We start from the raw sequence: 27,596 nt of genomic DNA, 5'->3' as shown, positions 1-27,596 counted from the left end.
AGTGTGTTTACATCAGTCTCTGTGCTGAAGAGCGGAGGGTGCAGGAGCAGTTCAGTGGTTTCGGGTGTCCTGTTCACATCATTTGCTCTGATGGTTAAAACATGAGAGGATTTGCTCCTTAATTGCTTGAGTGAAAACTGATGCCTTCACAACACACTCATATAGGACATTGCTAAAATGCAGATATCTCATTCCTCTGTATACACACACACACACACACACACACACACACACATGAAAAAAATATATAGTCGTTTATAGTAAGTATTGTGTTTTTGAACATTAGTGTAACAGACTGTACACTCACCGGCCACTTTATTAGGTACATCTGTACAACTGCTCAGTGCAAATGTCTAATCAGCCAATCACATGGCAGCAACTCAGTGCAGGCATTTAGACATGGTCAAGACGACCTGCTGGAGTTCAAACAGAGCACCAGAATGGGGAAGAAAGGTGATTTAAGTGACTTTGAACGTGGCATGGTTGATGGTGCCAGATGGGCTGGTCTGAGTATTTCAGAAACTGCTGATCTACTGGGATTTTCACGCACAACCATCTCTAGGGTTTACAGAGAATGCTCCAAAAAAGAGGTAGTATTCTGTGAGCGGCAGTTCTGTGGGCGCAAATGCCTTGTTGATACCAGAGGTCAGAGGAGAATGGCCAGACTGGTTCCAGCTGATAGAAAGGCAACAGTAACTCAAATAAGCACTCGGTACAACTAAGGTCTGCAGAAGAGCATCTCTGAACACACCACACGTCCAACCTTGAGGCTGGATAAGAGATTAACTCAAGTACTTTACATTGGAATGGTTTAAAAATAATAAAGTACATATAATTTGCCATAGTATTTGTTTAATGTGGGACAGGTGGTGCCGTATGTAGCCCATGTTCTCCTTAAAAAGGCAGCATGGCCTAGTTGGTGGTCTGTAAATAAAGTAAGCTCACCTTCAGCACAGCATTCAGTTCAGCCTCAGGTGAAGCTCAACATGAGAATGAGTTCATCTGCTCCAAACTCACTGCCATTCAGCAGATAACCACGCATAATCTACTACCCGAGATAGACCCGTATCTTTTAGGAGTTTCTCTAAACCACTGAAGCTTAGGCTTTTTTAATAGGAAGGTGGGATATTATGGTCCTTTTTCATAGAGTAAAGTATCCTCAGTTTTGTGTCAGTAGCGATGTTTCCATCCACCTATTTTTTGTTTTGCACATTTTGGAATTTAATTCAAAGAAAAGCTTAATAGAAATGCCAAGATGTGCATACATGTAGAAAATGCAGTAAAAGCTGAGTAGGATAAACTTTTTATTCAATAGGAGAAAATGCTTAAAGGGTCACGAAACACCAAAACACATTTTTTGAGCTGATGACAGTCGTATATGTGTCCCACACTGCTAAAAACACTATTAGGACACCTATATTTCACTAAAAAGTGTAAATTGGTTGTTTTTGCGTTATTTCAAGCAAATTCGTACTTCCGGTTTGAAACGAATTTTTGAAGCTGCGTCACGGTCATGACATAATAGCGTGTATTCCAGCGTGCAGACTGGGCGTCTGTGCCAGAGTGAGTCTTATTACGTCTTACAGTGTGATGCATTAATGCATGAGTAAGGCTTGGTTCAAACCAATCAGCGCGCTCTATTGTGCAACTTCATTAATATTCATTACTGTCACCGTGTTTACACGACAGAGACGCCACGTTGTATTGGCAAAACAAGCTTGAAGTGTTGCTTTTATAGTTTGCTGCCGTTAAGTTTCGTTTTCATTTTCTCTCTGTGAGAGCTCAGCTGGAGTCACGTGTGGATTAACAGTGTACGCGACGCTCGACAACAATAACTTACGTGTCTAAGGAGGATTATTGTTTACCTGAGAGCTGTTCTCATCTGCAAACGCTGAGATCCGGATTCGCTTGTAGTCTTCTCTTCATAAAGACGCAGCTCTAGTTGCTGGTGATTGTCCTGTTTCTACAGATTTGGTAAGTGAGCGACCAGTGCTCTTTGTTTATTCAGTTTGTTCGTATCGAACTACGTTAACTATTGCACCGAGTGTAAACACGTTAGCACCACAACCAAACTTTAATCTCGTGTAGGGTTTTTACCGCATTTAGTGACCGGAATAACACACGCGGCTTTCTGACGCTACCTGCCGTGTGCATCTAAGTTTCCGGGAAAATCGGAGTTTTTTTTTCTTTCATTCGCCGTGCTGTATCAAACATTGCATGAAAAATACACGCTTAGAGCAGTTTCTCGAATCAAATATCTCGTTTGTCGCGAGGGGCATGAATGAATTCCCTGAATGAAAGAGACAAACTGCAGTTAAAGTCCAACATTTAATAATTTGGGAAATAATTTGACTACAGATGTCCATGTAGGTTAAACACCATCACTTTCTCCTGTCTGTGTATTTTGACTCTGAAACTCGCGCGTGCCCAAATAGACACTCCCACACCATCCCACTTTAGTTCCTCCGACACTTCCCCCTAAACAGAGCTGGACACGCCCACTTTTCTGACTTTTTCCAAAGTAGAGGTGTGAAAACACCCTGCTGAAACGAGGAGGTTTCATGGCCCTTTAAAGGTGCATTGTGTAAGTTTGACACCCAATGGTTGAACTAGGTATTGCACTCCTGGATCAAAACACATTTGCACTCGGCTGCTCGTGTGGAGTCACACGAGCGCAGGTTGCCAGATTGACATGAGTCTGCCTGACTATGGAGCCTAAAGGCTGAATTGAACCGTTTTCTAAATAAAAGCAACGGTGCGATGTATGAGTAAAAAGTAGCCCTTTCAACAGTACTCAAGAGTAGTGAGTATTACGCTGTGAAAAGCTGATGCATTTACATGTAATTCAAGAGTTCACACTTAGCTGATGATTGGTAATAAGCTAGTTAGGTATGCTGTCCCGGGAGAGAGCCCCGAGCTCAAAAGATCCTCGAGCCCGGAGCTCCCTCCCATTGCAGGGCGAGAGGGGAGTTTGACTCGGGTAGATCTTGAGAACTCTGCGTAAGGATTGCTAAGTTGATGTGTTGCTGACAGAATTGAATTTGGTGCTAATTTGGTTTAGTCAATTTACTTAGTCTCATGTTTTTGGGAGTGTGGGAGGAAACCGGAGGACCCGGGGAAAACCCACGCAAGCACGGGGTGAACATGAACTCCACACGAAAATGCTGACCGGTTGGGTGGATACCCGAGTCGGAGGCATTTTTTGCTGTGAGGCCGCAGTGCTAGCCACTGGGCCGCCGTGCTGCCCTGTAGAAAAAAGGAGGAGAAGGGGTGGGAGGGGGGATTCTTCAAAACGAAGATGACTAAGGGTAAGATGTTTGGTTATTTATACTGGGTTAGGAATAGCCTGATTGGTGGTTCGTACATTAGCTTGACTCGGGGCCAGCCGTGTCAATCATAAGCACGTGATCCTCTCGAAATTAGTTTATGAATAAACTTCACTTTGTGGATGTGTGTAAACGTAATATTCTGTAGTGCATTTAGTTATTGCCCAGCAGGCACACAACATCATAGGACGTTAATATTAGGTTAGATTTAGGTTGTGACGTCAAGTGACCAAAATTCAATGTCTAGCCAGCGTCCAAGGATAACGCTATTTTGATTTTTAACAACAACATTAAATAACATCGATATTTGGTCGATTTTAGGTTGTGTTAGAAAGTGACCAAAATCCAACATCGAGCCAACATCATATTGACGTCAAATACTGATATTTATTCATCCAGTCTGGCAACCAAAATCCAACATCTGATAGACATCATGGTGGTAACGTTCACAAAACTTCAAGCTGTGACATCATTAGACGTTGACATTTGGTTGGTTTTCGGTTGGACATTGACGTTGGCTTGACTTTGAGTTCTGACGTCAACCCGATTTTCATTTAAGTTTAATTCACCTTTATTTGTATAGCGCTTTTACAATGTAAAATTGTTTCAAAGCAGGTTTACATAGAAGATCAGAGTAAATACCAAACAAAATGCAACGTACCCATGACATTGGGGTACAACGTCAATCTGACGACATGTTGATGTCTTGTGCTTGCTGGGTGTTTAAGGCCATTTCAATCCCCATACAGTAAACATCTGTCATCTCCTCATCAGTGACCTGCATCTAAACAGTCTCTGGGTCAAAGTGTGTAAAGATTTTGGACATCTTCTTGGACACTTTTAAAGCTTCTGAACAGTTTGCTGAATTTATAAATCGCCCATGTCTTAAGGTAGTTCATTATGAGGCGATTTACCTTCTTTGAGTGATTTGATTGGACGGGAATTACAGGACTGATTTTTCTAATCCCCTGCATAGACAAGAAAAAATACAGTAGTGACTGCAGGTTGAAGGAAAGTAGTGGAGTAAAAGTACCAATACAGCAATAAAAATGTACTTAAGGGAGAGTAGAAGTACACTTTTTTAAAACTACTCAGTAAATTACAATTCCTATAATGTAATTATTTACAGTAATTTGAGTATTTGTAATTAGTTACTTTACACCACTGATGTTATATTTACAGAGAATATTACCAAGTGGAAGGAGATAGAGCCCATATTATACATGAAATAGGGTCATATTTTGGTTGTAAGTGTCTCCAACAACAGTCTAATATGCATGCAAGGTCAAAAAACACTTTCATGGTCTTATAATCTGCATTTATTTTTACCTAATTATCCCAGCGACTCCCGTATGAATCGTCCAGTGATTCATTTGTTCCCAAACCCCTCCATAGCGTGAAGCTAATCTGCGCTGATTGGACTGATGACAGCCTGCTGCGATTGGTTGACACTGACTGCTTTCAGCCAGAGACCGAGTGAAATGCCCAGCAGCTAATCAACAATATAAAAGTAGTCACAGTGCATACACGCTTCATAGTGTAAGGCGTGGAGTTTAGCTGCCAGTGGATGAATGTAAATACAGACGATGGACTTGAAAATACAGACGTCTATCTATTTTATTAGCAAAAACTCCTAAGAACCGACGAGGAGATCTCCTAGCTTGTCACATTCTGCTCTTTTCAGACACACACACACACACACACATATTGCCCTCGTCCTTGCGCACGCGTCCACACACACACACAGACATAACCCTCCTCCAGACGACATCGCGCACACACACACACACACATTACACTCCTCCATGGGAACTTTAACAAAGCAGCACGTGTCGCGTTTTTAACGTGGCTTTGCACGCGATATGAGAATATAGCGAGTTAACCTGATACAGTACACGCGGTTACAAGTAACAAATCACAACTAAATACATTTTCAAGCTAGAGTAAACGAGGCAACAACTTTAATCACACGTACTTACACTTGAGAAATGGAGGAAGAAACCGATCCATGTCCTGACATGCCCAGTCTTTTCTGATCCTTCCTTTAACAAACGAAGTATTCTTTGTAGCATGTAGTTTCCAGTAGTTTCCAACTGCTTCAAGCTGGGCTTATGCTGAGGTTTCACCTTTGAGTAGATACTCAATAATATCCATCTGCAGTGTGACTTCTATTGACCGGCATGTGTGTGTGTGTTTGTGTGTGTGTGGGTGGGTTTCTGTGTCAGAGGGCGGGGCTGCAGGTTTCAAATCTCCCGGGTTTGCGCGTGCACGTGAATAACTTGGATTCTTTAGTATTTTATGGCGAAACACCTAATGACTCGTTATCAAGGCGACTCGTTTGAAGCACTATGAGTCGACTCTTTTATAAATGAATCAACAGTTTTAAACACTGTACACTTACAGATTTAAGCCTTAGCTGGATACTTCACTTCACTTAGAGCTGTGTTACACACTACATGGAAGGGCATTTTCAAAAACCCATAATATAGGCTCTTTAAAAAGCAGGGGCCCCAGGACTAAGCCCTGGGGAACACCCGAAGAAACTGTAAAACGCTGAGAAGTGAATGATTTGAGTTGAATGAACTGAGTGTGGCCAGAGTGAAAAGAGAGAGATAGAGAGCTGTTGTTTTGCTCATGTCTAAAATCCCACCAATCCAGACAATATGTGACATTAAACTATTAAAAATGTCAATAAAATTGACTTTATTTGAACGTATCAAGGTTGAAAGCTGTTAGAAGAAAGATCAAGATCATATAATGCAATTCAAAAGCATAAGTACACTTGGTACAACAAAATCATGTTGAATTGAATCAATGAATCATCACAAAATACAGAAATCTGCTAATTTACATTTTACAGTGTATTTCGTGAATGTCTAAAATTATTAAACTAACAAATTACTAAAAGCTTTCTGTTTTAGATAGTAATCGTCCCCTGAGCGCTGTGTTTTTGCCTTTGCGCTACAGGCTCATCAGGATCCTCCGCCTGTTAGAATCATCACATTAAACCCAAATTGATTAATTGAAAGCGAGAGCCCACGGGGAGCTTTAAGAGTGACTTCCATCTTCATGCGTCCATAAATAGATTTAATAATTATACTTTGCGTCATACCAAACCCCCACCCTGATTTCCCTGCAACAACCCTTCATAATGTGCTTTTTTTGCTTACAGTTGAAGTCTTTTTCAAATGTTTCCCAAATGATGTTTAAGAGAGCAAGGAAATTATCACTGTATTTCCTATAATATTTTTTCTTCTGGAGAAAGTCTTATTTGTTTTATTTCAGCTACAATAAAAGCAGTTTTTAATTTTTTTAAAGCCGTTTTATTAATCGATATTATTAGCCCCTTTAAGCTATATTTGTTTTGGATTGTCTACTGAACAAACCACTGTTATACACTGGCGTGCCTAATTAGCCTAATAAACCTAAGCCTTTCAATGTCACTTTAAGCTGCATACTAGTACACATATTATGTGCTGTCATCATAGCAAAGATAAAATAAATCAGTTAATAGAAACGAGTTTTTAAAACTACTATGATTAGAAATGTGTTAATAAATCTTCTCTCTGTTAAACAAAATTTGTGGAAAAATAATTTAGGAGGGCTAATAATTCTGACTTCATCTGTATCGTTCATTACCTCTAAAATAAAAAGCAGTATATGATTTGTTTTGGCTAATGCATTTGCATCCAAACTTTTCAGCTTTGATTTGTTTTTAGGAAGGGAATCTCATTGTGACGTTATGCCGAAATGCACTAGGGGGCAGACAGTGGAATTAAAAACACATAAGCACATCTCTCCTTCACTCGAGCGTGAAAGGCTTCCTAAAGTATCCTCATGCCACCGAGTCTGGCCTGCTTACACTGCAGGCAGGAGAAACACAATCATAACAAAGTGTTAAGTGCAATGTTAAATAGCGAAACGTTTAGTTTTAAACTCGCAATTAAGTTTAAAGCTGATTAATTAACCCATGTCAAAATATTTTACTTTTTAACAAGACACTTTGAGATCACAATTATGACATTACATAAGTTTATATATTAAAATAGCAAAGACACAAGGTAGATATTTACTATGTGTCTATATAAGTCTGTATTATATATTCCATGGCATGAATGAGATAATATTATTTAATGATGAAAAAATAATCAAGATAATAAGAAATGAGAAAATTCCTTAATTAATTATTTGTTATTACTCTTTCAATTCTCATAATTACTTATTTATTGCAGTTGACGGTCAGAACAGCAGAAACCGTTGCTACTTCACCAACGTAATTATAGAGCTAGTATTGAATGATTCTCTAGCGTAATGTCAAAAGTGATGAAAAATAGGTGATTTTGCTCAGATTTTAACATTTTAAGGTTGAACAGCATGAAATGCCATCAGTCTACAGAGATGTCCCAGTATTTCTCTGTTGCAATCGGAATATCACAGTAGTTAACTCTGAAAAAGCCCAAGCAAGGCGAACACTGCTAGAAACATTACCAGACAAAACACAGCATTACAACATACTGTACAAAAGAGAGAGATCGACTTATCAGTTTTATAATGATTTGATCAGCTGTAGTTTGAAATTACGCTTTTTTTTATCCTCTAAGGGCTTATTATGTGGTCTCTGTCACCATCTTGTGGTGGAGCGTTAAACGTCTTTGCTCTGCTCAGTATGACAGGCTGATGGATGCCGACGCGCTGTATCTCTGAAATTATAAATATTTAAAATAGGCACTATCCTTAAAAATAAACTGCATATAGTTGCAGTCTAAGCAACTACATTCTTGACTAAAAAAGCCTCAAAAGTATGTTGTCCAACAGCTGCAATATTTGTCAAACTGTAGTGAGTTTATTAATCTTTTCTCACTCTATGTGGGCAGAGTAATACACAAGGGTGAAGAGGCTGTTTGAGTGCTTTTATTGCAGCTAATCAGATTGGAGAACCATAGAACTGTTATAAATGTATATATACATACATACAGATTAGAGAACCAGATAGAACTGTTAGAAATGAATATGTACATTTCTATCTGGTTATATATACAGTTATATATACAGTTCTATCTGGTTCTCCAATCTGATTAGCTGCAATAACAGCACTCGACTAGCCTCTTCACCCTTGTGTATTGAAGTCAGAATTATTAGCCCCCCTTTCATTTCATTTTCTTCTTTTTTAAATATTTCCTAAATTATGTTTAACAGAGCAGGGAAATTTTCACAGTATGTCCAACACAATCTCATAACTTCATAACCTCATAAATTCATAACTTTTTGATTTAGTGGCTAATTAATATAAATTAGTACTATCTAATTCGTTCAATTTAGTACGATTTGCTCATCCCCCAATGACGGTTGGGTTTAGGGGTGGGGTTAGGTGCCACGCCTCCTTTTTAAAATCGTACAATTTCATATGACTGAACTCGCAAAACTGGCAAAACGTAAAATACTTACGTTTTCTTGTGAGATCAGGCTGGTAAGTCTGATATTTTTTCTTATGGAGAAAGTCTTATTTATTTTTCGGCTAGAATAAAAGCAGTTATTAATTTTTTAAAAGCCATTTTAAGGTCAATATTATAAGCCCCTTTAAGCTATATATATATTTATAATAAGTCTACAGAACAAATAATCATTAACAAATACTTGCCTAATTACCCTAACCTGCCTAGTTAACCTAATTAACCTAGTTAATCCTTTAAATGTCACTTTAAGCTGTATAGAAGTGTCTTGAAAATATCAAGTAAAATATTATTTACTGTCATCATGGCAAAGATAAAATAAATCAGTTATTAGAAATGAGTTATTAAAAATATTATGATTAGAAATGTGTTGAACAAAATCTGCTCTCCATTAAACAGAAATTGAAGAAAAATAAACAGGGGGGCTAATAATTCTGACCTCAACTGTATATATTTGCCATATTTTTACATCCCGGTGTTGACCGCTATTCATATAAACTGATCTTACAAATAAAAGGACTGGAAGATGTTACCTGATTCTTACCTCGAGCCCTTTCTCCTGTGGAAACTCTTCTGACCATATCGGCTTACTCACACTTATGTTTTATAATATTTAATTTATGCAACCAGCACTACCTCATAAATGTTTCAGAAGTTTCATTTTCACTCAATTGTTCATAAAGCTCTTTCCCTAAGCTGCACATTGTGCCTCTGTGAAGCTATTTGTCTGTTGATACCTTCATTTGGCTGATGTGTTTTTATTTTAATATGCAGATGCAGAAGTGTCCATCACAAGCTGACGGGTCTCAAGCTGCCGACTCTTGAGTTATTAACCCATCTGATGAGACCAAGCAGACGGGGGTTATTCGGGAGTGAGATGTGGATAGATCCTCCTCTGGTCCTGAAAGAAGACACAAAAGCTGCAGTATGGTAAGTGATTTAGCTAAAGAGTCTAAAGTTGTGGTCAGCACTGTCGTCTCACAGCAAGAAGGTCGCTTAGCTGTCAAAATAACAAAATAAGCTCATGTGTGGGACAAATTCTGGACTTGTGTCAATTAAGTGTGGGAACTCCCCTACTTGTCGCCCTGTGAGAAGTGTAAACTAAGATTGTCTTAGGCCGTACTCTACACTAGGTACATTTCTCTAGTTATATCGTTTCAGTCGTTTGATATGCCGTCAAATATTTCGCCAAACAGTCCTTAGGGATGCGGGGACACGCAGTCAGATATTTCGCCGAACAGATCCGCCACTTTTGGCGCTCATAAACAATAATAAAGTCCTCGTGCTGCAGGAATGAGGAGGTATGCTAAAGGCGCGCAGCTGTCGTGCAGTGAGGGGTTTGCGTCTTTTATAAACTACGGCAGTTTGCGTTCACTGAACAGTAAGAATGATTAATAAATCCATATGAAACAGCCCCTTAAAAGTCACGTCTCGCTTTCAGTTTCGGGCTTTGGCGCGTTTTGCACTTACACACAAGCGTACCGTGCCAAAGCCCAAGTGAACCGGGCTCAGGCACACCTCTTCCAACCAGGCCAGGGTCGGCCAAGTGAACCGTGCTTGAGCCCGATTAAGCGCACTCACACTTTTCAAACGATCCGGGAAACGGGCCTGGGCACGGTACGGATGGCATAGTGTGAGTAGGCCCTTAGGTGATAATTTGGTTTAGTCGATTGGATATGGTTTATGTTTTTGGACAGTGGGAGGAAACCGGGGAACTCGGTGGGGAAAACCACGCAAACACGGGGAGAACATGTAAACTCCGCACAGAAACACCAACCAGCCCGATAGGAGGTTTGACCAGCGGTGTTCTTGCTGTGAGGCAACAGTGCTAGCCATTGGGCCACCGTGTCGCCCTATCGAAAAAGGGGGGGAAGAAGGGGGGGAAGCTTCAAGACAATTAACTGGAGTGAAAATCTGGTTATTTACAGTTGAAGTCAGAATTATTAGCCCCCCTGAATTATTTGCCACCCTGTTTAATTTTTCCCCAATTTCTGTTTAATGGAGAGCAGATTTTTTCAACACATTTCTGAACATAATATTTTTATTAACTCATTTCTAATAATTGATTTATTATATCTTTGCCATGATGACAGTAAATAATATTTAACAGGATATTTTTCAAGACACTTCTATACAGCTTAAAGTGACATTTAAAGGCTTAACTAGGTCAATTAGGTTAACTAGGCAGGTTAGGGTAATTAGGCAAGTTATTGTATAACGATGGTTTGTTCTGTAGACTATCGAGAAAAAAATTAGTTTAAAGGGGCTAATAATTTTGTCCCAAAAGTGGTTCTTAAAAAATTAAAAACTGCTTTTGTTCTAGCCGAAATAAAACAAACGAAGCTTTCTACAGAAGAAAAAATATTATCAGACATACTGTGAAAATGTCCTTGCTCTGTTTATCATCATTTAGGAAATATTGAAAAAAGAAAAAGAAATTCAACGGGGGGCTAATAATTTTGACTTTAACTGTATAATGCTTCCATAATCATCTAATAGGGCAGATTACGGAGCTAATGAGGAGCCAGCCGTGTTGATCATAAGTATGTGATCCTCTCGAAAATAGTTTATGAATAATACACACTCAGTGCTACTTTGCATTATGGTCAGTGCAGCAGTGACTGTATTATCATCAATAACCTTATTTGATGAGCACAAAAGTTCGTAACATACAATAATGTAAAAAACGAAATCTTACCTATGAAATGTTCTGCCTTTGTTTTCTTTGTTTGCTCATTACTAAACCCGTACACAGCTTGAAAGTCCAGCATCTTCAGATGGGCTTTAGTCTTCTTGACTAGTGCAGTTGAATGACTTTTTGTCCTGGGAGCACTGTACCAATATGGCGGCGCTATTGACGCATGCTCAGAGTCCGTATGCAATATCTAGTGTATACATCTATGATAATATTGCATGCAAAAGTAAGTCTGTTTTTCTGTCTACTGGAGTGTGAGATGAAAACACATCTTGTTTTTTTTCTCTCTCCTGCTCCCTTGAATGCAAATGGGCCAGATTGAACCCTGGGGGTTCAGTGTCCCCTGCTGCACAGAGAGGGAACATCTCTTTAAAGAAACTATGCTTTATTTTTCCCTGGATAGAAAGTCAAACGCAACTAAAGCAAAAAACAAAATAACCCAAAAGCCACAGTGTGCATACCTGGAGTTAGACTGAGGCCATGTCAGTCAAAACAGAAGTAGAAAGTGATGCAGGGCAAGAGATGGTGAGCTGAAGCGAAAGATTCCCTCTTTCCCTGGAGCGAATGAGACGGAGACACAGATGTCAGTGAACACAGAGTCCCAGGAGACTCCACTTTCCAGCATCTCTCACGCTGTTTACACACACACACACACACACACACACACACACACACACACACACACACGTGGCACAATCAAGTTTTTTTCTCATTTAATTAGCTCCATATTTAGTGACATGAGAGACTGGAGGAACGCGGAAAGCAGATGGGACTTCACGAGAATCCTGTCTGAACACGAAAGATCTTGAACGCTTCTAGAGCTCATGTTGAAGACTTACAAAAGTGGTCTGATGAAAATTGCAGTCATTGATGTCATCTGATGTATGAAAATGTATTCTGATTACTTTTACTTTTGGATTACTTTTGGATTACTTTTGCTCTATAACTCGTGTTGATGTGTTACAAAAAACTGGTCTATTTCTGATTGTAAATTACATGAAGAAATGCAGTCAGGGATGTATTCTATAGGTGATTTTTGTATTAAATGTATTCAGACTACTTTCGGATTACTTTTAGATTACTTTAGCCATAGCTTCACGAGGTCCTGTTTAACCACGAAAAATCTTAAATACTTCCAGTAGAGCTCATGTTGATGCCTTACAAAAGTGGTCTAATGAAAATTGCAGTCAGTGACATAATTTAATATATGAAATGTATTCTGACTACTGTTGGATTACTTTTAGATTATTTTTACACTAACTTTTGCTCGTGTTGATAAGTTAAAAAACATTAGTCTATAACTGATTGCAAATTAATAATTAATGATAAAAATTGCAACCAGAGTTGTAATCTAGGTGACTTTTTGTAAGAAATATATTCAGACTAAATATGGATATCCTTTAGATTACTTTCGGTATGAGTTCCCAAGGGTCCTGTGTGAACATGTAAAATCTTGAACACCTTCTTGTAGAGCTCTTACAAAAGTGGTCTAGAGCCTTACAAAAGAGGTCTAATGAAAACTGCAGCCAGTGACGTCATTTTATTTATGAAAATATATTCTGACTACTTTTGGATTACTTTTACTTGTGCTGATGGTCTATTTCTGATTGCAAACTGCATGATAAAAATTGCAATCAGTGCTGTAATTTAGGTGGCTTTTTGTAGGAAATGTATTCTGACTACCTTCGGATTACTTTTAGATTACTTTTGGCATAATTTCACAAAGTCCTGTATTAACACAAAAAATCTTGAACACTTCTTGTTGAGCTTGTGATGAAGACTTACAATAGTGGTCTAAACAAAATTGAAGTCAGTGATGTCATTTGATGTAAAAAAAAAATGTATTCTGATTTCTTTTAGATTACTTTTGGATTACCTTTACTCAAGCTAATGTGTTACAAAAAGGGGTCTGTTTCTGATTGCAAATTACATGATAATAATTGGAATCAGTGAAGTAATTTAGGTGGCTTTTTGTAGGAAATGTATTCTGAATACTTTCAGATTACTTTTAGATTACTTTTGGCATAATTTCACAAGGTCTTATTTTAACATTAAGAATATTGTCACCTTCTAGCAATGTTCGTGCTGATGACTTAAAGGGGTGGTCCACTACGATATTATATTTTAAACTTCAGTTGATGTGTAATGTAGCTGTGTGAACATAAACAGCATCTCTGAATGTAAAATATTCAAAGTTTAATGCAAAGGGAGACCTTGATTTGTACAGAGTTAGCTTAGCAACGCCTACAATTAACGAATTTTGGGGACTACAAAAAATACTTCCGCCCCCTGTGAGATCACAAAAGTTCGTTATTGCGCATCCCACACTGCGCAGGTAAAGGCCGTGGCCATAGGCGCTGTAACGTTACTGCAGAGAGAGAAATGCCATCCTGCTGTTTCCACAGAGCTGTTCTTTTTCTGTTGTTGGGCTTCCAAATGACACGACCCAAACACAGAAGTGCTTACAGTTCAATATTAATTATGTTCCAGAGAACTATAAAATACACAGCAAGCATGATTTGACAAAACACAGCTTCCAGAATCTCTCCCAGTTCAGTGCTGGATTCAGTTAAAATCTCCTCAAAGATGGAGCAAGGAGACGCTGTGAACTCTGAGTCATGACCTGTAAGTGTTTTTATTTGTTAAAATTGATCATGACATGTACAGTGTCTAACTTTAACGGTGTGTTGTAGCAAAGATGTAAACAACGGGAAATTATGGTAACCGCTAACGACTTAGCTAACGTTACAAATCTATATTTATCAAACGGCTGTAAACGCACACACACACATACACATACACGCACTCTTGGCCAGCACCTGCGTCTCTCTGTGGGAGACGGCAGAGTTTCTCTCTATAGGCAGCTTTGCTATGCGTTTTACAACTCGGACAATAAAGTCGCAAAAGATATGTGAACGATTCATGTTACTTACACAGGCATATTCCGCATATGCATGAAAGACGTCCTGTAACGCGTTGATTTAAAAAAAATACAGCAATGATTTCCCAACTGGAGTGTAACATCAAAAACAAATCAATCCAGGCTCACAAAGGTCTCATCTCACATCTTGTGCTTTATTCTGTCACCATAGAAAATAACTTAATCCGAGCATGAGAGAAAAAGAACAATAAAAATCTCTCCCGCGCACATGCGCTTCTCGTGTTACAGATACTTCATCGTATACACGCATAAACACACTAAAAGGCACAGAAACAGTTAAAGGAGCCGCATCCCATTTTCACTCGTTACAGACACGTGTTGACTGACTGACTGACTGACTGTTTACACAAAACGCGCGTGCTTGTCAGGGCGTGACGTGGAGCCGATCGGCGAATCACAGCATATTATGATGATGACCAATCAGAGTCACTTGAGGGTGGGCCTTTTAGAGAAACTAGGAAATATGACAGTCGTTTTCATGTTAGCTGAGTAGCTGTGTATAATCAAAGTGAGATTTATGAAAAAATAACACGATTTCCTTCAAGTTAAACATGAGCACACATTGCTTTGCATCTTATTAACACAACCAAGCCTTAAAAATAACATTCTGGACCACCCCTTTAAAAAACGTGGTCTGTTGCTGTTTGCAAATTACATGATAAAATTTGCTGTCAGTGATGTAATCTGATGTATAAAAATGTATTCTGACTACTTTTTAATTACTTTTGAATTACTTTTGCCCTAACTTGTTTATCCACATTTTTTAGATTGTGCTAACTGCATTTACAATTATAGGTTTGCAGTTCTGGTTTGTAAAACTTCAATTTAAAATAATTGAAAACAATCATTGTGAAATTCCAGTGATGTAATCCAAGTTACTCTTTGTAGGAAATGTATTCAAATTACTTTTAGATTACTTTCAGTATAATTTTACAAGGGTCCTTTATGAACAAAAAATCTTGAACACTTCTAGTAAAGCTTATGCTGAAGACTTACAAAAGTGGTCTGATGAAAATTGCAGTCAGTGACATAATTTGATATATGAAAATGTATTCTGACTACTTTTGGATTACTTTTACTCGTGCTGATGAGTTACAAAAAAGTGGCCTGGTTCTGATTGTAAATTACATGACAAAAATTGTAGCCAGTGATGTAATCTAGGTGGCTTTTTGTATGAAATGTATTCTGACTACTTTTGGATTACTTTTAGATTACTTTTACACTAACTTTTGCTCGTGTTGATGAGTTATGAAAAAGTAGCATGTTGCTGATTACTTTTAGATTACTTTTGGCATCATTTCACAAGGTCCTGTATTAACACAAAAAATCTTGAACACTCCTAGTTGAGCTTGTGATGAAGACTTACAATAATGGTCTAAACAAAATTGCAGTCAGGGATGTCATTTGATGTATAAAAAATGTAATCTGATTACTTTTAGATTACCCTTACACTAACTCTTGTCGAGTTAGTGTTCTTGACAACACTAACTGTTGATGAGTTACAAAATTGTAGTAAGTTGCTGATTGCAAACTACATGATAAAATTGCAATCAGCGATGTAATCTAGGTGACTTTATGTTTGGAATGTATCCAGACTACATTTGGATTACCTTTAGATTACTTTCGGCATGATTTCCCAAGGGTGGTGTATGAACATGTGAAATCTTCAAAACATTAGTTGAGCTCGTGTTGATGACTTACAAAAGTGGTCTAATGAAAACTGCAGCTCGTGACGTCATTTGATATATGACAATGTATTTTCATTACTTTTGGATTACTTTTACTCGTGCTAATGAGTTACAAAAAGTAGTCTGTTTCTGATTGTAAATTACATGACAAAAATTGTAGCTAGTGATGTACTCTAGATGGCTTTTGTATGAAATGCATTCTGACTATGTTTGGATTGCTTTTAGATTACTTTTACACTAACTTTTATTCATGTTGATGAGTTACAAAAAACCTGGTAAGTTGCTAAGTGCAAACTACATGATAAAATTGCAATCAGCAATATAATTTAGGTGTCTTTTTGCAGGAAATGTATTCAGACTACTTTTGGATTACTTTTAGATTACTTTTGGCATGACTTTACTAGGGTCCCATTTAAACAAAAAATCTTGAACACCTCTAGTTGAGCTCATGATGACTTACAGTAGTGGTCTAAACAAATTTGCAGTCAGTGATGTCATGTGATGTATGAAAATGTATTCTGATTATTTTTGTATTACATTTGCTCGTGCTGATGAGTTACAAAAACAGGTCTATTTCTGATTGCAAATGACATGATATAAATTGCAGCCAGTGATGTATTCTATAGGTGATTTTTGTATTAAATGTATTTGGGCTTCTTTTGGATTACTTTCAGATTTCTTTTACACTAACTTTTGCTCGAGTTGATGAGCTAAAAAAAGTAGTCCATTACTGATTGCAAATGAACAATTATTGATAAAAATTGCAGCCAGCGATGTAATCTAGGTGACTTTTTGTTGGAAATGTGTCCAGACTACATTTGGATTACCTTTAGATTACTTTCGGCATGACTTCCCAAAGGTCCTGTATGAACACGAAAAATCTTAAACACATTAGTTGAGCTCGTGTTGATGACTTGGTGGTCTTAAAAAATTGAAGCTGGTGACGTCATTTGATGTATGAAAATGTATTCTGACTACTTTTGGATTACTTTTATTTGTAAGGGACGGGGGTCTCCATGCCGCCCCTAGCAAGATGCCGCCCTGGGCGATCGCCCATACCTAAATCAGCCACTGCCCATGTCTAAATTTCTGGAGGTCAAATTATGTAGCCAGAGGTACATCTGACTGCATTTTCCCTTTAAAGCAACACTACGGGACGGTTTGACGCCAACAGATTCTGTTTTTTTTAGTGCTACCAGCTCACCGCTTACCTCCATGTGGACACCTTTTCCAGTGTTACCAGTTTGCCCAGTAGCTCGCTATTTATGTCAGCAGACTTGGGATGCGGAGCAGAGTTGAACTGTGATGATGGAGTTGGAGTACAAGTAGAATGCTTACAGAAACCAGGTAAAATAAAAAGCAAAAAATAAATGAATGAATAAATGAACAACAGGTTGAAAACATGGTGAAAAAGGATGCTCGAGAGAAATTTGAAATCATCAAAAGCATACACAGCGGCCTTTGGCGGATTTGCAAAAACAAAAACTGCAAGCAGATGTACCTCTAGTTACGTATTTCAATGTTCTCAGAAATGTAGACCTGGGTATGTGTCCGCAATGAGCCTGGGCTGGTTTGAAATTATGGGTTTACTCTTTAAGTCTAGAGAACTTCTATTCAACAGAAATGAAGTAAGGCATTGCAAATTACTTGATACAAATCCCAGTGATGTACCTTTCTAACTATAATAACAAGCTAATTAACAGTTTAAGATAACAGCCTTGCTTAATAGTTTGTTTATAGCATAAATGGTACATTAAAATAAAGTGTGACCAAAATTACATTTACAATTTTTGAAATCTGATTGCTTAATCCTGATTACATAGAACCAGTTTCTGCTTAGCTCAGACTTCTGGCCAGTCTGCGTGTATTTAAATAGCTCGCAAAATGACTGGCATCACAAAAAATGAGATGAAAGAAGTTTGGAAGATGTCAAAGTTCAAAAAAATGGTCTTATGTAAAGATGGGGTTTGACTGCGATGTCCATCAAAATGCGGCTGTCCTTCAGAAACGAGCATTATAAGCAGTTCTGTAGCGCTTCGTCACTTAGAAAGATTTCAGTGGACTGGCATGTTTTGACTCGTGAACGTCTCCTAGTGTGACTGCTGTTTTTGTTGGATTTAAGCCCTTGGTTTGATGAACACATCGTTCCATAATGCCAATTATGCAGGGAACTGATTTTTTTAGTCCTTACTATGCATAAATGTTGCTTTCTTTAACAATACACTTTTAAAAATAAAGATTGAAGGATATTTCAGTAAACAGTCTGTAAAAATGAACATTAACATTTTGTATATGACATATATATATAGGACATTTAGCGAAATGTAAAGATTTTTGATGGTACCAATGGCATGAAATAATCACAATTTTAAAACTTTTTTATTGTCATTTTATGTACACTCACTGGCCACTTTATTAGGTACACCTTACTAATACCGGGTTGGACCCCCTTTTGTCCAGAGACAGTCCAAACACATGCAATATAGTTAATATGACTAAGTCTAAGTAGCCGTAGTGTAGAATGAGAGTGTATGGGTGTTTCTAAGTAATGGGTTGCAGCTGGAAGGGCATCCGGTGTGTAAAATATGCTGGAATAGTTCTGCTGTGGTGACCCCTGATGAATAAAAGGACTAAGCTGAAGGGAAATGTATGAAAATGATGTGTTTGTATTGGAATTGATATTAGAATTAGTTGTGTGTAGATACTGAAAATGTTATTTGCACTAGTGGTATTTGTATGCAACTTTCATCAAAAAAATCTGTTTTGTTTCTGATCATGGACCCCTCCAAACCCATTTGTTTTTTAAAAACAACAACAACAACATCAGTGGCATTATGTAAAGAAATACATATTCAAAGGGTTAAATGAATATAGGGCAGATGACGGTAAAGAAACATCATACCTGACAGAGTAGCAAAATATTAAAATACGATGCTTTCATGACGTTTTTGGGGACATTTGTGTTTGTTTATCGAGCTGTGTATGACGCTCGGGGTTTAAAGCAATAATTCAATTCATGTTCATTTGTATAGCGGTCTTGACAATAATGTTTCAAAGCAGCTTTACCAAAGGTGCACAATAACTGCAATTAAAATGTTTAAAATGTAGCCTACCCTCCTCCTTTTGTTATATGGTCCTATCTTACCCATGTCACGGTACTCAATTCACCTGCGCGGAAGTCACGTCACACACAGTCATTAATGTTTCGACGTCCTTTTAGCATCGGCAGGCAGTTTGACGTAACTTTCAGAGAGAGAGAGAGAGAGAGAGAGAGAGAGAGAGAGAGAGAGAGAGAGAGAGAGAGAGAGAGAGAGAGAGAGAGAGAGAGAGATTCACTTGTTAGTGCTGAATTTCGGTAGGAGCGCGCGCTCAATGGGGTCACGAGGGACCGAACAAACTCCGCGGTGCGAGCGACCTGTGCGATGCTCCATAAACTCCTCCACCGGTGAGAATCCCGCGTATTTCAGCACTCGCACCAAACTGCACAACTTCACGGGTCAACATGAGCTCCTCTCTCCCTAAAAGCGAATCCACAACATCACTCATTAAGACGAACCGGAGGGTGCGCGCGGACCCCGCGACTCACCGTAACGGGCACCGACACACCGCTGAAGACTCGTGCTGGACCGAGGAGTGCGATGCCACAGCACGGAGACCTCTATGTCAACCGAAACACGGTCGAAAAGGCAATCAGCGAGAGGATGAGCACCGCAAAGCGTCAAGGCACAGCATTGAGCCTCCGGTGCGCGGCAGCCGAACACCATCACCGACCGCATCCCTCTCCAAGCGCTCAGACGAAGCGGCGATGTTTTTCGAGACGAAGGACAAACACCGGGCGAGCCTGAGCTCTGGTGCTCCTCCAGCGCTCCAGCCCGGCAGAGCGAGCGCGTACAGCGGCGCGCGGGATGCGGAGCTCCATCCCATAGTCAAATCAGTGTTCGGCCAGGTAAGATGACCACTCGACTACAGCACTATAACTACACTGTAAAAAACAACTGGTTGCCTTAGTTGAGTTATTTAAACTTAAACTACATACTTTTAAAATGGCTTATACAGGTGAAGTCAAAATTATTAGGCTGCCCCCTGCCAATTTCTATTTAACACACATTTCTAAACATAATAGTTTTAATAACTTATTTCTAATAAAGATTGTTTTTATCTTTGCCATGATAACAGTAAGTAATATTTGACTAGATATTTTGAAAGATACTCGTATTCAGCTTAAAGTAACATTTAAAGACTTATATAGCCTATATAAGTATATTATATTATTATATATTATTATTATTATTATTATTATATATAGTAGTAAAATAAACATTTTATAGTTTTAAGTGTTTACAGCCTACAAACAATGGGCTATTATTTGACGTTATTAATCTGACTTTAATCATCATATGATTACCATCTTTAATAGTACTAAAAACATTTCACTGAATTCATGTTTTTCTATTTTTACAAGAATAATCTGTAAATATTATTGTAAAATTACACGTTACTCTCTGAAAATACAGACAATTTTCTTAAAAAAAAAACAAACAAACTGAGAAATAATGTAATACCAAAATACAAGCAATAACTCTGTTAAAATTTGTTTTCTGTATTTTATTACACACTGTAAATTCTAACGTGTTCAGTTTACTTAAAAAAAGTTTGGAAACCGATTGCCTTATTTTTGCAATATAAACTTACAAGGAAATCTTAAGTTAAGTTTAATTATTGCCTTGAAGTAAGAAAACTAAAACTTATAAAGTAAACTAACTGTTAAAAATTAAGTAAGTTTAATAGAAAATTCTAGTTAACATACTTGTCATTATTTAGTAATCTTACTTAGGATTTTATAGTAAGATTACTTTAATAACTCTATTTAACTAATACTGTTCTACCATGTTCAGTTAACATCTTGAATGCTAGTAGTCTCAACATTGTTTTAATCCACCATTTTAAGTAATGTCAACTAAAGAAACTACGTGCAATCGGTTTCCACATTTTCTTCAATTAAACTGAACATAAAATATGTAGTTCAACCTACAAGTAATGACATTATACAGGTCTTAAATGTAAACATTTTATTTGACAAAATTAGCAGAATTTCACAATACACTTGTGATATTTTAGTATCACAATACACTTGTACACAATACAGTTTTGTAAAAACCTGTTGTAAAGTGCTGTAATATACTGTAAACAGCAATACAGACAAAAAATATAATAAACATGTTCAACCCTAAAACACAAGTTTTCGAAAAGGTTTGAAAATCTATCAAAAAAACTTTAAATACTTGACACTTGGAAAAAAGATACTTGAATTAGTGTAATTAAACATGCCATTGCACCAGCACCTTAAACATGGCAACATATAGACACTCACAGAGGAACAGATATTAAGCTTTAAAGCTAATTTGTTAGACTGTGTAGTTTAGATTTTCCTACAGAAAATATCACATTAGTGTGGTCAAAAGTATTAAGTTTGGTATCAATCAATACTGAAATATTAAAAATATCAATTTTCCACCAGAATTTGAGTGCTACTGAGCTTGTTCTTAAACACCATTGATTGGCCACTGTGTTCACATGCTCAACAGAAATGACTGTGATTGGCTGTGACTGTCATAGGTTTACCATTTTTCACTGAGTCCAAACAAAGTTACACAGACACTGAAATGTTTCAAAGCCATGTCGATAGCTGATTTGTTTAGAAGCTAACATATAAGCTATCTGGTGATGAATCGACTGATCGACAGTGTTTTGAAGTTATCCAGTGTCTTTGTATCTTTGCACCTGGTGAACAGTGGTGAAGTGTGGTAAAAATAATGACCTTCAAAGCCAATCAGTCATATCTACTGAGCATGTGAACACAATGGCCAATCAGTTCTTGCAATGTTAGTGGGAAATGGATGGACTTTTTTTTATTTATTTCAGTACTGATTGGTACCAAACTCAATACTTTTGACAACCCTATAAATCACAATACACTTTTTTGGTAAAAAAAAAAAAAAAAGTGTTTTAAACACCAAAATGCTGCAGTCCTAAATGTAACACTGCAAACAGCAACATGTTAAAAAGCAACACTTTGTAATTAAACATGCCATTATACCTGAACCTTTAAACATAAAGCACAGCAGTATATAGGCACTCGCCGAATAAAACACATTACGCTTCCCTCCCAGCAAAAGCAACACACGCTGAACAAATTCAAATGCATTGCTCAAAGTCTTTGGGTAGTCCGAATTCAGTGTGTAAATCAAAGCAAAAAAAGAGACATACTGCATGTGGCAAAGTCCATAACCACTTTTCCTTCCAGTATAAAGGCCCACATTGCATCCATAATGAGGTTCTTTAGACATCTTCACACACAACAGTCAGCAGGCCAACATCTTCTGCACTGAAGTCCGACTCTACAATTACATCCTATGAATAGAGAAAGAAAAATAAGTAAAGTTTGATATTCTAAATGGCACTAATAAAGCCTGTAGTGGCCAGGAGACCAAAAGCAGAGGTGAAAAAAATACAATTCCTTGTGCTTAATTTAGTAACACTTTAGTAGGAACCAATTACCCTATTAACTAGTTGCTTATTAGCATGACTATTTGTGTTTATAGTACATTTTACATTCAAATGCTTCTTATAAGAAGGTCTTGCTATGGTGCTCCTTCTTCAATGTAGACCAACACGATGGATTTGCCTGTACTGCTTCTACTAGGCTTGTCATGATAGTGGAATTTATTACCAATCCATATAGTAATTTTAAAAACATCCATTTCCTGCTAACATTTGAGCATTGTTGAGTGTCATTTCTGTTAAGCATGTGAACAGAATGGCAAAACAGTGCTGTTTAAAAATGTGCTCAAAAGTGCTTAAAATGTTAGCAGGAAATTTGCTGCTTAAAATTGCAGCAGAGATTGGTACTAAATTCCAGTATCTTGAACATGATACTATTCTAAAGGAACAATAATTTTTTTTAATTAAAGAAACACTGTAATGTAATAAAACAAACTGCAGTAAAAGTACTTTTAAAACATTTTCAAGAAATTAAATGCAAATGTGTGAGAGACCAATTGGTGCTACATAATCAATATAAATATTTTGTAGGGAAAACTTAATAAATTGGGAACCGATTCATGAATGCATTTGGTTTTGCTAGATTAAAGCAGTGAGTCAAGTTTGCATTATTTAGCACACTTTTTAAAAATGTATTAATAACTATTTTTTAATAAGAAAATTGATGTTTTAGTATGGCTTTTAGAACAAGGGTGCAGCCATCTACAATCCCACAGCAGGTGACTTCACAGGGTTGGTTATAATACGGAGCATCTTTGACTTTGTGGCTTTTACCACTATCTTTTTACATCTTAATCCAGCAGGTTCTTTCAACTGAAATTATATTTCTCTCAACATATTACATAGGTATTACACTTATTAAGATTTTTTTTTCAAGCTAATCTTCCTCCTTTTCAAAACAAGTGTGTTTAAAAATTAAAGAAATGCATTCATTACTTCACTGGCCTATGAAGCTAACTGACCCTGTGACGGCACAAGCTGCTGTATTTGCAACATAGCAATGCTCTTGCTCCAAAGGCCATAATAAAACATCCCTCTTACTTTCAAATACTTACATTAAATGCATTTGTTTTATTTTTAGAAAATTGAAAATTTTTATTAATAAGTGAAGTAAACTGGAATGACTGCTTCATTTCCAGTCTAAGAAAGCAGAAACAATAATACTACTTACAAAACACATCCTGAAAATTTCTTTAGACTCATCCCTCTAAAGGACTGAAAGACCCCGGAGAACTGCTGCCAGATGACCTTGAAAAAGTAAAGACAGGTAGACATGCATTATAGCCCAATGAAAACATCAAATGCAATTTATTGCAATCAAATGCAAATTATGATTCAAAGATGATGTCACAAAAATACCTTTGAATTAACATGTTGAAAATTTCTTCTAGTTTTCTTCTGCAATTTTCTCCTGTTTTTTTTTTTTATTTCAATCAAACGAGCAGTGTGTGTCCAATGCAGCGTAGAACTTGGATCTCACATTTCTTCCTGATATTCGATTGAATTCTGCAAAGATCCAATCAAAACATTATTAGTCATTAATAACATTCAAAAACACAAATTCACAAAATCACACAAAGTTTTGAAAAGAAAACAAACCTTCTGCAGCACTTGCATCAGCTGGTGTTTCCTCTATGACTTCCTTCTGGATGTCACTGTTGTGCACAAAAACGTAAAGTGTTATTGACATGGCTAAGCGAAATTCTAAAACAAAAAACAGAAATCAGAAACACATGCAATGATACAATGCAATGCCATTTAGCAACAGATGTTACACTTTAACATGACATAGTTAAATGTTCTTGAATAATAAAAGCTGCCAAATACTCCCGGCGCCTGTCATCAAAAGCATGAGCTATACTTGTCACCAAACAGTAATAAAGACAACCCCCGATTAAATATAATCATGGCATTGTTGCTGGTGTGCCTTACTTTTATGCGCATTAAAAGTGGAATAAATATTTGTCTCAATTGATGTCTTTAAAAGGACACTGTACTTTCTGACTAGGGTTGCACGGTTTACCGGTACTATGGTAGTATCGTGATACTATGGCTCCAAGATACTGGCGGTGCCACTGTAGTTTGTAAACGGTAGTATTGTCATTAACAGTCTGCCTACAATACATAATGCTGCATGTGAAAAAGTCACTAAAATACTTACACGATTCAGCAACAATAGATCATTGTATTTTAACAGTCTATGGAGCCTTCTAAGGTTGTAAAACTGTAGAATTTGCGACTTTTATAGTAGCCTATTGCATATTTTGTGATGGTTCATTTTGAATCGGAATTCGTTTATTTCTGTTCCTGTCAATATGATATAATAGCTACAACAACCGTGACAATCTATTAAAAAGAATGACTCATAAAGTGAAATTTTGAATTACTTTGGATTCTTATCCGATAATAAGTGTGAAAAAAGTATGATAGATGAAAAACCCAAAATAGCAACAGGAAACAATTTTTGACCACTTCATATAGCCTAGGTTTGTTGGAAAAATGCTCTTTTCTTTATGTATCTTTATTTTAATGTATTTTTTTTGCTGGAATGAATACATTTTAGGTGAAGAGATGTGCAAATACTTTTTTCAACAATAAGGGAATTATTTAAATTCAAGTAGGCCTATAATAACAAATACAATATATTATTTCTGACATTTTTCTTTATTTCATGGATTTAAGTTATGAATTACAGTATTGCAATACTACTTGGTATCACCATACTTCAGCTGGTATAGTATTGTAACATAAATTAATGGTATCACAACACAACAACCCTATTTCTAACTAGTCCTCAGATGATTATTCAAATGGACAAAATATTCGGACTATTCTTGATCATGCAGTTCTTTGCTGAGAATTTTGTTAAATGTACTTTTAATGCATTAAACGATTTAAAATTACCCTGACACTCAGTATGGAGACAAGGTAACGTTAATAGAACAATTCATAAATATGTTCTATGGCTTGTGCGGTATTGTTCAAAAAGTTTTCTTTGATGTGTAAGTGCAAAACTTACATTTCCACTGCATATCAGCTCACAAACTGGTAGTCTGAAATAAAAAATAAATAAAGGGTATAATGATATTACAAACCAAATATGCCACTCACAATACTCTAATGGTGTGCTACATTTTAAACAACCTTGTAATTGTTCAAATTTATTTGCCCTAAATTGTTAAAAATTAGTGAAACCTTCTTTAAAAATGCAAACTAACAGGTTTGGCAAAGCCTGCTTCTTTACAGAAAGTTTGCTTATAACAAAGGCTTGTTGATGCCTTTGTGTCATATTGAGCAAACAAAGGGATGTTTCTGTGCTTGGTTGTACGAGTTATACCACTTCATCATTAACGTTATCCATCACACATATTCAGTCGCGTCTGGTCAGATTTATTTGTCATTACAGCAATACAAAACACTCAATAACGTAACGGCAACACTGGAATAAACCTTCAAAACGGCATAAAGAAAAGACAAATAGCATATAAAACAAATAAATGAGTTAATTAAATATCTCTCGCATTTTCATAAGTTTAACTTTAAGTTTCATAGGGATTGTTAGCATAAGCACACTTTAGCATCATGTGTAAATATGTATCTGCCTCATACAGTGACACGAATCGTAATCGCACCGAAATCCTAAATTACCTACGACACTCACGGGTCCATTTTGAGCTGAAACTGCTTTATAATGTTCTAAAAGCCTCGGCGGGTTAAAACTGCTGCTGCCCCGGCGATCATGGAGAAAAAAAACGACTGGTCTGGTCATGAGCCGCTCGCTGACGCCGGACCGAATCACAGCTGATCTCCTCACCTGCTTCCTGCAGGTGATCTCATAAAAGTAAATCTTAAAAAAAAAAACACGCATATTTTCGTCACAACAAGCGCCACTAAAGTTCAGCGATAACTAACGTTACTGTATTTGTAATACGGATAAATAAGTTTCGTTTTCTTTTTTAAAAATATAGACCTACAGCTATGTGTTAACTTTACATCTAATTGAACGGATCATTGCGCGCGCTCTTGCTCTCTCAGTGCATCATTTAAAATGGCGCGGCCCGCTCTTTTAGAGCATAACGCCCACTTTACAAATTACTACTAACTTTACAAATTATTAATAGTTATTAAAAAGGACTAAGCAGCTAAAAATTGCTTATCTAGTAAAGTAGACAGTATTGCAAATAACGTGCAGTGGTCAAAACGTTTAGTCACAACATCATGGGCTATTAATTAGTTCACAAAACAGCAAACAATTTCACAAAGTGCAGGAAATAAACAGATTACTGATACTATACAAATAAAATCAAAGTAGTAATTAAAACTAAAAGTTTACCTTGATTTACAGCAGTACATCTTCTCAATATGAAATCCTGTCCTTCAATGGCGGTGCTGGGTGGCGGTTGGTTGTGACTCGGGATGGGGGATGGGAAATCACCACCCAGTACGCATGCGTAACAGCATGGCTTAGCCCTTATAAGCAATTTTACTCAAATTACATTAGTTATGGGAACTTTATACCTTACTATGTCAGCAACACTAATGCATTTCTAGTAAACTCAACAATTAGCTTAAAATTAAGTAAACACACTAGAATTTTGATAGTAAGGAATACTATTCGCATTTACAGTGCAGAAAATATCCGTAAGACAACAGGTAAATATTTAGTGATCTTCAAATTGTTTTTAAAAAAATTAAAAACTGCTTTTATTCTAGCCGAAATAAAGTAAATAAGACTTTCTCCAGAAGAAAATATATTATAGGAAATACTGTGGAAAATTCCCTGCTCTGTTAAACATCATTTGGGAAATATTTGAGAAAGAAAAAATGTTTACAGGAGGACAAATAATTCTGACTTCAGCCTTCTTAATCCTAAAGAAAAATTTGAAGTGAGAACACAAATCACTTTTATGATTAACCATGGCAAACATTAGTTTA

General features: G+C 37.0%; 1 protein-coding gene and 2 long non-coding RNA genes across 10 annotated transcripts in view; 1 reads left to right on the top strand and 2 right to left on the bottom strand.

Moving 5' to 3' along the window:
• cabp1b (calcium binding protein 1b) overlaps positions 1-27,596 on the top strand; it is a 206,213-nt gene that overhangs the window by 94,944 nt on the left and 83,673 nt on the right. For 2 of the 7 annotated variants that reach the window (XM_087269298.1, XM_087269299.1), the window contains exon 2: positions 9,551-9,706. The exons of 2 other annotated variants lie outside the window; for them this stretch is intronic. In XM_087269298.1, the coding sequence (XP_087125424.1) occupies positions 9,704-9,706 (3 nt within the window). In that variant the 5' untranslated portion in view covers positions 9,551-9,703. 7 annotated transcript variants of the gene reach the window in all.
• On the bottom strand, positions 9,700-16,505 carry LOC147835170 (uncharacterized). Its single transcript, XR_015501650.1, has 3 exons — positions 16,337-16,505; positions 15,029-15,634; positions 9,700-13,563 (listed from the first exon to the last, which is right to left on the bottom strand). It is a non-coding gene; the product is annotated as an uncharacterized LOC147835170 (long non-coding RNA).
• On the bottom strand, positions 22,162-27,063 carry LOC147842191 (uncharacterized). Of its 2 annotated transcripts, XR_015501557.2 has the most exons (7): positions 26,995-27,063; positions 26,323-26,508; positions 25,681-25,714; positions 24,261-24,316; positions 24,021-24,167; positions 23,833-23,909; positions 22,162-22,511 (listed from the first exon to the last, which is right to left on the bottom strand). It is a non-coding gene; the product is annotated as an uncharacterized LOC147842191 (long non-coding RNA). The 2 variants fall into 2 exon arrangements; XR_015501556.2 differs by lacking the exon at positions 26,323-26,508 and having other exon boundaries at positions 22,367-22,511.

This window comes from Danio rerio, chromosome 10 (genome assembly GCF_052040795.2).
Source record: "Danio rerio strain M-AB ecotype USA chromosome 10, GRCz13ab, whole genome shotgun sequence".
NCBI classification, from domain to species: domain Eukaryota; kingdom Metazoa; phylum Chordata; class Actinopteri; order Cypriniformes; family Danionidae; genus Danio; species Danio rerio.
This window is presented reverse-complemented; position numbering and strand designations above follow the sequence as displayed.